This window comes from Pipistrellus hanaki (assembly GCF_964339955.1).
Source record: "Pipistrellus hanaki genome assembly, chromosome: X".
NCBI classification, from domain to species: domain Eukaryota; kingdom Metazoa; phylum Chordata; class Mammalia; order Chiroptera; family Vespertilionidae; genus Pipistrellus; species Pipistrellus hanaki.
Genome location: NC_140524.1, coordinates 74,411,018 through 74,424,121, shown reverse-complemented (window position 1 = coordinate 74,424,121; position 13,104 = coordinate 74,411,018). Strand labels below are relative to the sequence as shown.

The 13,104-nt window shown below is 42.0% G+C and overlaps 1 protein-coding gene across 11 annotated transcripts in view; it reads right to left on the bottom strand.

Moving 5' to 3' along the window:
* The window catches only part of ARHGEF9 (Cdc42 guanine nucleotide exchange factor 9), a 306,848-nt gene that overhangs the window by 70,399 nt on the left and 223,345 nt on the right, over positions 1–13,104 (bottom strand). For all 11 annotated transcript variants that reach the window (XM_084869460.1, XM_084869456.1, XM_084869459.1 and 8 more), the window contains one exon: positions 4,354–4,545. In XM_084869460.1, coding sequence (XP_084725586.1) covers positions 4,354–4,545 — 192 coding nt within the window. The remainder of the gene's footprint in view (positions 1–4,353; positions 4,546–13,104) is intronic.

Here is a 13,104-nt window from a genome sequence, read left to right as displayed (position 1 = left end):
TATTGATGAAAGAGAAGATCAATGAAAGATTCTTGGTCTAATAAGAAAGTGCTGAAATAACACAATCAGTCTCAGGCACACTGTAAGTCATAGGGAGGAAAAATAAAACAACCACAGTTTTCCATTTTAAACTTACAGATTTTTAACTAATGGCCACTGTCCCTATTAGAAATCATCAGCACATGAAAATATTCTTGGTGAGAATGAACTATGGTCACTTGCTTTCATATAAAAACTAAATGTGAGCCCAGCCGGCATGACTCAGTGGTTAAACATTGGCCTATGAACCAGGAGGTCATGATTCGATGCCCAGTCAGGGCACATGCACTAGTTGTGGGCTTGATCCCCAGTGTGGGATCTCTCATCTTTCTCTCCTTCTCCCTTCTCATCTCTCATCTTTCTCTCCTTCTCCCTTCCTCCCTGAAATCAATAAAAATCTATTTTAAAAAAATAATAAAAGCTAAATGTGATTTTTATACTTTTTGTAAGTGTTGAACCCCTAATGAAGAGCATTGTAGTGACTGATTTACCACGCCCAGGCCTATCTCTACCTCCACTTTGTCTCCCCTAACACAGCTTCCAATCAGGTCATCTAGGCATAGTCCAGGAGGATCCTCTTCTCTGACTTAATGGCCTTTACCAACCCCTACCATAATCTCACTTCCCTTATCTCTTCTAACAATCCCAATCAGCCATTAATTATTAAGTATATTTCAACAGTTACACAAATTAATAGGCTGTGCCTGTGTTGACATTTATTTTACTAATGGAGGCTGCCCTAATTGATTGAAATGTCCAAGATATTCTGTATTCATTTATATCCAATTCTTGACCAGGAAGAACAAGCCACCTATTCCAAAAATACTCTTTTAGCTTCACTACTTTTACTGAAACAACTCCCAAAATTCCGCCTCCTTGACTAACAGGAAGATCAGTAACTCCCAGTGTTTGCTTGCCTCTTTCTTGCCTCTTCCTCCCTCTCCCTTTCCCTTTCTCACCCTATCATATTTGGAAGTATCTTAGCTACAGTAAAGCAGGGAAAGTAGTGTGCATATCATCAAGTAGGAACTTTTCTATTTTAACATCAGGCAACTGGGCAGAGACTTCGTCACCCTGCTCCCACTTCTCCCTAAGGTAGGTGTGTGAACACAGTTGAAAAAACTGCTAACAATGTCACAGCATGCAATGTCAGGTAAGTACAGATATCAGTCAGTGACCATATTGGAACAATATAAGAAGCCACTAGGACAGCTCATTTATCTTTAGAAGACAGTTTAGGAAGTATTTAATAGTTCTTTTCATTGCTCCCATTTAAAAGGACTCAGGGAAAGAATAATTATCAAACCCCCAAAGTACAACAAGGATAGTAGATCTCAACATCAGTATGCAATATAACAGAAATGAAAAATAAAAAAAGTGGGTTCCGGAAAAGAAAGAACAGATAGAGATGTCAGTAAATTCCTAATTACTCAAATATGCTATTCATTGCCATTGTCAAGGTGACATTTTCTTTCTATTACATCATATGTGTTGTAGCATGTAAAAATTAAGCTATGTATTAGAAGAAATGTAACTGCCCATTGCATGGCGAGACATTAGAGTGCTTTGTAAACTGTTTTTCTTTAAAGCTAATGCTGATTATAAATACATTCTGGTCTTTTTAACTTGATGGAGTATCATGTAGCCATTAAAATGATTATGAAGATTATCTAGAAATATGGAGAAGTGCTTATGATATAAGGTTAAAAAGCAGGACACAGCCGAAACCGGTTTGGCTCAGTGGTTAGAGCATTGGCCTGCGGACTGAAAGGTCCCAGGTTCAATTCCGGTCAAGGGCATGTACATTGGTTGGGGGCACATCCCCAGTAGGAGGTGTGCAGGAGGCAGCTGGTCGATGTTTCTCTCATCGATGTTTCTAGCTCTCTGTCCCTTTTTCTCTCTCTTCCTCTCTGTAAAAAATCAATAAAATATATTTTTTTTAAAAGCAGGACACAAAACGGTATGTCACTATGATTATGACTCTGTAAAAACATATACATATTTGAAAGAATTACACAGAACAAGAGAAAGTAAGATCCAGACAGCACTTAAAAAAGCAACTCTTCTAATCCCCTTATTTTAGAGTTGGGGAACAAGGCCCAGGAGGGAGAAGATTCACTTGATGTTCCTCAGTGATTAAGTTGAGACCTGAATAGGGACTTCCAATTCTGAATCTGATGTTCTTTCTGATAAACCATATTTCTTCTCACAGCTTTTAGGTTAGAGGTAACAAATCCTGAGCTAAAATACTCTCTTCTGGTCCAGACAGAAACAACTTTCTCCACCCTTCTTTTGCTCTAGTGCAGTGATTGGCAAACCACAGCTCGTGAGCCACATGTAGCTCTTTGGTCCCGTGAATGTTCTAACGCCACTTCTTCAAAATAGACTCGGCCAGGCCGAAAACCCACTTCTGCGCATGGGCCAAAAGTACGTGAGCACCTGCACATGGTATTTTGTGGAATAGACACTCAAGGGGCCAAAACCATGGCTCGCAAGCTCATGTGGCTTGTGAGCCACGGTTTGCTGACCACTGCTCTAGTTAAATCTTTCTTTTACAACAGCATGGATGAACCTAGAGGATAGTATGTCAAGTGAAATAAGTCAGTCACAGAAAAACAAATATCACATTTCACTTATTTGTGGAATCTAAAGAAAAAAATAAATGAACAAACAGAACATAAACTGATTTTTAAATATAGAGATTAGACTAATGGTTGCCAAAAGGAGAAAGGGTTAGAGGATTGGATGAAAAAAAGTGAAGGCATTGAGAACTACAGATTAGTAGTTACAAAATTGTTATGGGGATGTAAAGTAGAGCATAGGAAATATAGTGAACAATATTGTGATAAGTATGGTGCAAATTGGGAACTAGGAATATCTGGGGAACACTTTGTAAATTATTATCTAACCACTATGCTTTACACCTGAAACTAAGATGAAATAATATTGAATGTGAACTGTAGTTTAAAATATTAAAAAATTTAAAAGGACTTCCTTTGATACCTATGATTGCAAGATAGGACAAATAGATATTTCCCACTTAAACTCTTAACTTTAGCACCAAGTATATTTAAGAAATACAAAACCGGCAGATTGCCAACTAAAGCTTCACATGGGTTGGCTAGATAAACAATCCAATCTAAAAACGGGCAAAGGACCTAAATAGACACTTTTCAATGTGGATATATGGAAGGCCAAGAGGCATATGAAAAAAAAAAATCCTCAACGTCACTAATTATCGAATAGATGCAAATCAAAACTACTATGAGGTACCATCTCACACCTATCAGAATGGCTATCATCAACAAACAAGAAGTGCTGAATTTTTTAAAATACCCATGAACAAATAGTGGAGAAAAGGTAACTTTTATACACTATTGGTGGGAATGCAGACTGGTGCAGCCTCTGTGGAAAACAGTGTGGCGTTTCCTCAAAAAAAAATTTAAAAATGGAACTCCCATTTAATCCAGTAATCCCACTTCTAGGAATATATCCCAAGATCTCAGAAACATCAATCAGAAATGCCATATGCACCTCTATGTTCATAGCAGTACAATTTACAATCGCTAAAATTTGGAAACAACCTAAGTGCCCATCAGCAGATGAGTAGATTAAAAAACAGTGCTGCATCTACACAATGAAATACTACACTGTTATAAAAAATAAAGAACTCTTACTCTAAACAACAGCATGAATGGACCTTGAGAGCATTATGCTAAGCAAAATATGTCAGTCAGAGAAGGATAAGTATCACATGATCCCAGTCATTTTTGGATTATAATGAAAAACATAAACTGAATCCAGAGACATAGAAGCATGGAACAGACCATCAAACATTAGAGGGAAGACAGGGGAGTGTGGGCTGGGGGGATGGGTGGGGGGTAAGAGATCAATCAAATAACTTGTATGCATATAAGCATAATCAATGGACACAGACAATTGGGAGTGGGGGGTGTAGGCCGGGTTGGTGGGCAGGAGCAGGTTGGAAGAGGACAATAGGGGGGAGAGGATATATATCATACTTTCAATAATAAAGAATTTTAAAAAATACCCATGAAGAGAGAGAGAGAGAGAGGAGAGAGAGAGAGAGAGAGAGAGAGAGAGAGAGAGAGAGAGAGAGAGAGGGAGGGAGAGAGACAGACTTAGAAGCCCCAAAGAATCAGTTCCTTATGAACAAAATTTAGGAAGCCAGTCAAGGTGCTCTTTCCAACATCTTTAACTGTTACAGGTAGGGCCCAGGGAGTTGTATCCTCATGGAAGTGTACTTTATTTCACCCTATGTGCCACCATAAGCACTACCATAGCTGGACCTACCTCACAAATGTCCTTGAGGTGCTTGATATAATGACGCTCAGTACTCATGATTTCATTGATGACATTGGCCCGCATCTGATCTCGGTTCTGTAGTGGCCGGCCCAGACAGAGGCAGTCTGAGTTGGGGTCCAGGTGCCCATTCTGCACATCACTGGGCCCTTCCTCTACCCCATCCTCTTGGTTCACCCAGAGCTGTGGAAAAAGGCAGAGAAAGATAGGATTAACTTCTCTCTTCGAGAAGTTTTCAAACAAGTAGAAAAAGGATAAACTAAATTCTTCAGGTATTCAGAGAGCCTTCAGAGGCCCCTGTAAACTGCATGCCAGGCCTTGCTCCAGCGTAACTTGTGGACCCTAGGAATGAGTCTAATTTTCTCTTGGCCTCTGGTGACCTATCATCTATAAAATGAAAGATGGGAAATCATCTTCAGAGACATATTAGCTAAAGTGGTTTCAAAGGAGAGAAGAGCAATGACAAACAGAACACATTCATATTGGGGCATATTAAGGAGAATAGTTGGATAAAAATTTAAAACAAAGAATTAAGCTATACATATGAGGTGCCATGGCTGAATTATTGTTTAAAACAATACCTATGAGTATGGAGATCAAAGTTAGAAACTAGAGTGGGCATATCTAAACCAGTGCTTTTGGTGTTAATTTCCCTCAATGCCTGTACATATAATCTTTAAATTTTGACTGTAAGATTATTTGGATATGCAAATATCTGTACTTCCTCAAGTTGGAATGGAGATATAATAATGTTTTTGCACCACAAAATAGCAACATCTGTTTATTGATCACTTAGTATATATCAGCCCCTGTGTTGAGTTTTCAGTGAACTGTATTATTCAGTTCTGCTAGGCAGGTACAATTATTATCACCATTTCACAGAAGAGGAAACTGAGCCTTAAAAAGTTAGGGATTTCATCCCAAATCACAAAGTTAAGAAGCAGAAGAGCTGGGATAGAAGCCAGGCAGTCTGGATTCAGAGTTTTTACTCTTAACTACTATACTAGCTCCTTTTGCCTTAATTTTAAGAGAGACAGAAAAGGAATAGAGAAGGGATTGGGACAAGGTGAGCTTAGAAATATTAGGCAAGTCAAAACTGGATACAATTAGTAGATGTTCTAACTATCCATTCCAAATCATGAAGCAAAGGGATGCAGAAAAAAAAAAAAAAACTGTTGTGGGGAGGATCCAAGATGGCTGCCCACGGGACTGCAGGCTATAAGATAGTGTGAGAGTGTGAAAATGAAAGAAGAGTGCATTGTTGACGTGCTGGGAGTGTCAGTATTTGTGAGTGAGGGACAGCTATATTCCAGAGGACTGTTGGGGAATGGTGGACTGCCCCCCACCCCTGACCAGTTAGCCTCTACTGCAGCTGCAATCTCTCTTGGAGTGGCTGGCTCTGCCTCAAAGGCCATGCCATCTTGAAGGGGAGATGGCTGTGATCCAGAGACTGACTGTGATCAGAACCCCAGCCTTACCTTGAACTGGGTAGATCTCTGCTACCTCTTGGGACCTTACAACCACAAAGCCCAGGGACTAGTTACCTCAGCTGTGAATCTATGAATGCTGGAACTCCAACCTCCATGACCACAGGTGCCTGGAAGGTCTGCTCAGAGGGAGACAGAGCAGCACAAATTTGGGGACAAGCCCTGTGCCTTCTCACAGAGCAGAAGGAACAGCTGAATCAAAGAGCTCACTAGGAACTGGTGAAATAAACACAGCTGGCAATCTGCAGACGAAAAGGTCAGATGTTGCCTAGAGAAAGGTGAGATCTGGAATCCAGGCTGGAGGGAGAAACACGCACAGTGGGAACTGGAGACTTAGAGGAAGACTGTCCCCTACAAAATAGACAACCGCTGGTGTCAGTGTAGCCATCGAATGTGCAAGGGGGTCCACAGGGATGCTGGCAGAAGCGGATTCTATATATTAACCCACAGCTGGCCTGGACACAGAAAGGCAGCCTGAAATTCTGTATTGGCTGCACAGAGCCAGGGGGAAAAGATACACACAGAGTCACACGCAGAGTCCAACTCCGAGCAAGGGTAGAGAGGCCTTTTAGTCCTGGATATTAAGACAGAAACACTGCCACCCAGGGGCTGTATTAGAAATAGACTCTTGTGCGTAAATAAAACTAAAGGCATGCTGAGAAACAAAGAGAGCAGAGAGATCCTGCCTGCTTGAAAACAAGGTTGTGACACAGAGGAGTGGTGGATCACAGGAAACTTCAATGCTGTGCTGACTACATGCAAGTAAACAGACATGCCATGCAGAACAGTGGAAGAAGTGAATGATCTTCACAACTTCACATTCTTATTTTTTATGTTTTACTTAAGAAACTAATTTTTTTTCTCACTTGATTTTACCTTGTTTTTTTTATTGTATTTACTAGAGGCCCATTGCACGAAATTCATGCATGAGGGGAGGGGAGTTCCTCAGCCAGGCCTGCACTCTCTCCAATCTGGGAACCCTCCAAGGATGCCCTACTGCAAGTTTACAGGGGTCAGGCCTAAACCAGCAGTCAGACATCCCTGTCAATCAGAGACTGCTCACCTGCCTGCCTGCCTCATTGCCCCTAATCACTCTGCCTGCCAGCCAACTCACCCCCAACTGACCCTCACCACCTGCCTGCTTGCCCCCAAATGCCCTACCACCAGCCTATCACCCCCAACTGCTGGACTGCTTGCCCCCATCTTTCCTCCCCACTGGCCTGCTTACCCTAACTGCCCCTCTGCTGGCCTGCTCACTCCAAACTGCCTCCCCTCACTGTCCTGCTCACCCCCAATAGGACCCCTTGCTGTCTGATTACCCCCAATGGCACCCGCCTTCCCATCCTGTCCTGATCACCCCCTGGCGAACCAAGGTCCCAGCCCCACCTTTTTTTATTTTCTTTTTTTTTCAGCACCTCCTTGAGTGGAGGCCAGAGCCAGCTGGAAGCAAGTATGTAGGATTTATATATCTTCTATAATTGAAGATTTGTAGACTTGAGCAGAGGCCAGGGTGGCCAGGGCGGGTGGGAAGCTTGGCTTCCTCCATCGCCAGAGCAACCCAAGCCTCCTACTTGCTCCAGCTCTGTGATCGCCTCATTAAAATGCCCATACTGCCGAAACTGGTTTGGCTCAGTGGATAGAGAGTCGGCCTGCGGACTGAAGGGTCCTGGGTTCAATTCCGGTCAAGGGCATGTACCTTGGTTGTGGGCATATCCCAGGTAGGGGGTGTGCAAGAGGCAGCTGATCAACGATTCTCTCTCATTGATGTTTCTAACTATCTATCCCTCTCTCTTCCTCTCTGTAAAAAATCAATAAAATATATTTTTAAAAAATGTCCATACTACTCAAAGCAATCTATAGATTCAATGCACTTCCCATTAAAATACCAATGGCATATTTCACAGACCTAGAACAAACTCTCCAAAAATTCATCTGGAATAAAAGACAACACTGAATAGCCACAGCAATCCTGAGAAAGAAGAATAAAGTAGGAGGGATCTCAATACCAGATTTCAAGCTGTATTACAAAGCCACTGTTCTCAAAACAGTCTGGTACTCGCACAAGAACAGACATATAGATCATTGGAATAGAATAGAGAATCCAGATATCAACCCAAACCACTATGCTCAATTAATATTTGACAAAGAAGGCATGAGCATACAATGGAGTCAAGACAGCCTCTTCAATAAATGGTGTTGGGAAAATTGGACAGATACATGTAAAAAATGAAACTAGATCACCAACTTACACCATACACAAAAATAAATTTAAAATGGTTATAGGACTTAAACATAAGACAGGAAACCATAATAATACTAGAGGCATCCAGAGGCATCAAAATCTCAGACATATGCCAAAACAACTTCTTCATTGATACTGCCCTTAGGGCAATGGAAGCTAAAGAGAAAATAAACAAATGGTACTGCATCGAGATAAAAAGCTTTTTTATAGCAAAAGAAACCATCAACAAAACAAGAAAGCCCACGGTGTGGAAGAACATATTTGCAAATGTTATCACTGATAAAGGTTTAATCTCCAACATCTACAGGCACCTTATACAACTTAATAAAAGGAAGATAAATGATCAAATAAAAAATGCGCAATGGACCTAAATAGAATCTTTTTGAAAGAAGACAGAAGGCCAAGAGACACATGAAAACATGCTCAAAACAGCCTCTCTAATAAATGGTGTTGGAAAATTTGGTCAGATACTTGCAAAAAAAAAAAAAAAAAAAAAGAAAGAAAGAAAGAAAGAAAGAAAAATAAAAAGAACCAGATCACTAACTTTCACCATACACAAAACAAACTCTAAATTGCTAAAGGACTTAAATATATATAAGACTATATACAAGACAGGAAACCATAAAAATCTTATAAGACTCAACAGGCAGTAAAATAACAGACATATGTCATAGCATTATTTGTGCAGACACAGCTCCTAGGGCAATGGAGACTAAGAAGAAAAACAAATGGGACTACATCAGAATAAAAAGCTTCTGCCCAGCAAAAGAAACCATCAACAAATATACAAGAAAGCCCACTGTATGGGAGAACATATTTGCCAATGATATTTCTTATAAGGGTTTAATCTGCAAAATTTACAGAGAACTCATACAACTTAACAAAAAAAAGATAAATAATCCAATCAAAACTGGCAAAGGATCTAAATGGACACTTTTCAAAAGAGGACATAAAGAAAGCCCAGAGACATATGAAAATATGCTCAAAGTCACTAATCATCTAAGAGATGCAAATCAAAATAACAATGAGATACCATCTCACATCTGTCAGAATGGCTATCATCAACAAATCAACAAATGACAAGTGCTGGCAAGGATGTGGAGAAAAAGGAACCCTCCTGCACTGCTGGTGGGAATGCAGACTGGTGCGGCCACTGTGGTAGACAGTATAAAGTTTCCTCAAAAAGATAAAAATAGAATTCCCATTTGACCCATTAATCCCACTTTTAAGACTGTATCCCAAGAAACCAGAAACACTTATCAGAAAGGATATATGCACCCCTATATTCATAGCAGCACAATTTACAATAGCTAAGATTTGGAAATGCCTAAGTTCCCATGAGGAGATGAGTGGAATAAAAACCTGTGGTACATCTACACAATGGAATAATACGTTGCTATAAAAAAGGAACTTTTATCATTTGCAGCAGCATGGATAGAACTGGAAAGCAGTATGCTAAGCAAAATAAGTCAGTAGGAGAAAGATAAATATCACATGATCTCATTCATATGTGGGATATAATGATCAACATAATTTGATAAACAATAATAGATCCAGAGATAAGTGGTAGGGGAGGGATAGTTAGAGAGAAATCAAAGGACTTGTATGCATGCATAGTAGCATATCCAATGGACACAGGCACTGAGGCAGTGGGGGCTTTCCTGAGGTGGGGATGGCAGTCGGGGGGGGGGGGAGTCAATTGGGGAAAATGAAGACAAATGTAAAACTTTAGACAATAAAAAAAAGTAATTAAAAAAGAAAAAAAACTGTTGGGGAGGTTGAGTAAGGTATTTCTTGATCTTGAAATAATTTACTCATGGAAATGGCTCTTTCATCCCAGTTCTAGGAAGAAGGAAAACCAGAGGGAATCCTGAAAAGGAAGGGTGGTCCCCTAAAAAGAGTGGCAAGATATGCTAGGGTAATTAGCCAAAGAGCTTGTCAGGTGTCTCTGCAACTTAGTTCAACAATCCATTTATCCCTTCCATATCCCACCCCTGGTTTTTCCACATTCCTGCCTCAAGAAACTAAGATAAGTCAATTTTATTGCATCACTATTTCTGACAACAACAACAAAATGTTGGTGGGTGGATTTAGGGGTACAGAAGCTTTGGGATGAAGCCATGGGGACAGTAGTTCCTTCCCAACTCTATGTATTCTCCACTCCCTCTGCCGCACAGAGCTTGGAGAGCATGGTTACCACCCTGTGAATGTAGAGATTCACCAGCATATAGTCCACTTATTTGCAAGAGTGGTTGTAATTAGTAAGAGCTCAATCCATTTTAATGCATTTCGCATACACAGCCAAATGTGCAAAAATGTATCTCTACCCAAAACTTATCATCCTCTGCAAATGATGTATTGAAAATATTTTTCCAACTTACAAAGGTCAGCTTTGTGTCTTCGATGTGCTAATAGCTGCCTGCTGATACAATAAATAGGCAGTGATAAGGAATAATTAAGAAACAGATCTGTTCAAAAAGTGATTCTAAGGCCTTGAAGCAAACACATCATAAACTTGATGCTGTCTCTGTACCAATAAAAACCTCATTTTCTAATAATTTATTAGCTTTTTCCAGCTTCTGATAAAGCAAGCTAATTCCTGCTATGAAAAGAATACAATGGGAAGGCCTTCAAGAGATAAAAAAAAAAACTTTTATTTTCTTCTCAAGAGTAAGACAAATCAAAATAAAATGTTGGCTTTCAGATGCCTGAAATGAGATGACTCTTTGAAACAATTACCCTGGGAAGGAGCAAAAATATTGATAGGGGTGGGTTGGAAAGTCAGGTCAAGACAGAACCAAATTTAGGTTCAAGTCATACTTCAGAAAACAATGAAAGGGCAAGAAGGCAACTACAACTAGGTGGATGTAGATTTCTTACACAGAATTTGGAGGAGCCCCTCTGGCAAGTACTATAGGCATGGATGGCAGGACTCTTCATAAGGAGTTTCTGAGAAGACAAGACCTTTATCTACTATACTGAAACAACTCCATAAGCCCATTACTTAGGGAAAGATGCTACCTTAATCCAAAAGACTGATTGGTAGATTCATTCATTCTTTAAATCTATGTTTGCTGCTTAATATACATACCAGACAATTGAGTTAAAACGGTAACAAAAAGAGACAAAAATCTCTGCCCAATGTGTAGCTGACATTTGAGGGGAGATTATTTTATAATAACTTGCTAAAAGATAACATATAAGGCCTGATTACTATGCCCCTAAGCACAGGGTCCCCCCAATATGTGTCCTGGGCCTGAGACAATGACTTTCTGATAGAAAACTCTCAATCCCCTGCTGTTGAAAATTTCCTTGGGGGGGAAAAAATTAGATTAGAAAGAAAAACTAAAGCAATTCACATATAACATAATCTATACTAATAAAAGCCTAGGTGGCCCTTGAGCCCTCACAAGATGGCCACCCCATATTGTCACAAGATGGCTACCCCCACATCATCACAAGATGGCTACATCCATGTTGTCACTAGTTAGCCAGCAGGGGAGGGCAGCTGTAGGCGATCAGACTGGCAGGAGAGGGCAGTTGGGGTTGAATATACCAGCAGAGGAGAGCAGTTAGGGGCGATCAGGCTGGCAGGGGAGTGCATTGGGGGTGATTGGACTGGCAGGTGGGGGCCATCGGGCTAGCATGGGAGGGCAGTTGGGGGCCATTGGGCCAGCAGGAGAGGGCAGTTTGGGGTGACCAGGATGGCAGGGGAGGGCAGTTGGGGTGGACAGGCCCTACAGGAGAGGGCAGTTGGGGGGCACCAGGCCTGCAGGGGAGGGCAGTGAGGAGTGACCAGGTTGGCAGTGGAGGACAGTTCAGGGTGACCAGGCCAGCAGGGGAGGCAGTTGGGGGCAATCAGGCCGGGAGAAGAGGGCAGTTTGGGTTAATATGGCCAGCAGGGAAGGTAAGTTGGGGGTCATCGGGCCAGCAGGAGAGGGCAGTTGGGGGTGACCAGGCCGGCAGGGGAGGGCAGTTGGGGGCGACCTTTCCATCAAAGGAGGGCAGTTGTGGGCGATCAGGCTGGCAGGGGAACAGTTAGGTGTTAATCAGGCCAGGAGGGGAGTGGTTAGGGGGTTATCAGGCTGGCAGGCAGAAGCGGTTAGGGGCAATCAGGCAGGCAGACAGGTGACTGGTTAGGAGCCTACACTGGCAGTCTGACAGCCCCCAAGGGGGGTGCCAGATTAAAGAGGATGCAGGCTGGGCTGAGGGTCACACCGCTCAGTGAAAAAATTTTGTGCTGCAGACCTCTAGTAGTATATATAAAATTAAGAGATTCACACATAAAATACCATTATAACAAACTAGAGGCCTGGTGCACGAAATTTGTACACTGGGGTGTGCCCAGCCCAGCCTGCAAGCCTCTCGAATCTGGGACCCCTGGAGGGATGTCCGATTGCCCATTTACAGGGTAGGATCGGACCTAAATGGACAGTTGGACATCCCTCTCAAAATCCAGGACTGCTGGCTCCCAACTGCTCACTTGCCTAACTTCCTGATTGCCCCTAACCACTTCTGCCTACCAGCCTGATCACCCCTTAACCACTCCAATGCCAGCCTGATTGATGCCTAACTGATCCCCTGACAGCCGACCTAGTCACCTCTGCCGACCTGGTCAACCCCTAACTGCCCTCCTCTGCAGGCTTGATTGCCCCCAACTGCCCTCCTTGCAGGCCTGGTCCCTCCTAAATGCCCTCCCCTTCTTGCCTGATTGCCCACAATTGCACTCCCCAGCTGGCCATCTTGTGGTGGCCATCTTGTGTCCACATGGGGGCAGGATCTTTGACCACATGGGGGCAGCTATCTTAATCTTGTGTGTTGGAGTGATGGTCAAACTGTGTATTACTCTTTTATTACCGTGTTTCCCCAAAAGTAAGACATCCTCCGAAAATAAGACCTAGCGCATGGAAAGATAAGACATCCCCTGAAAATAAGACCTAGCGCAACTATAAGACACTGTCTTGTTTTCCGGGAAACAGGGTAGATAGGATAGAAACCTGGCACATGGGTGGG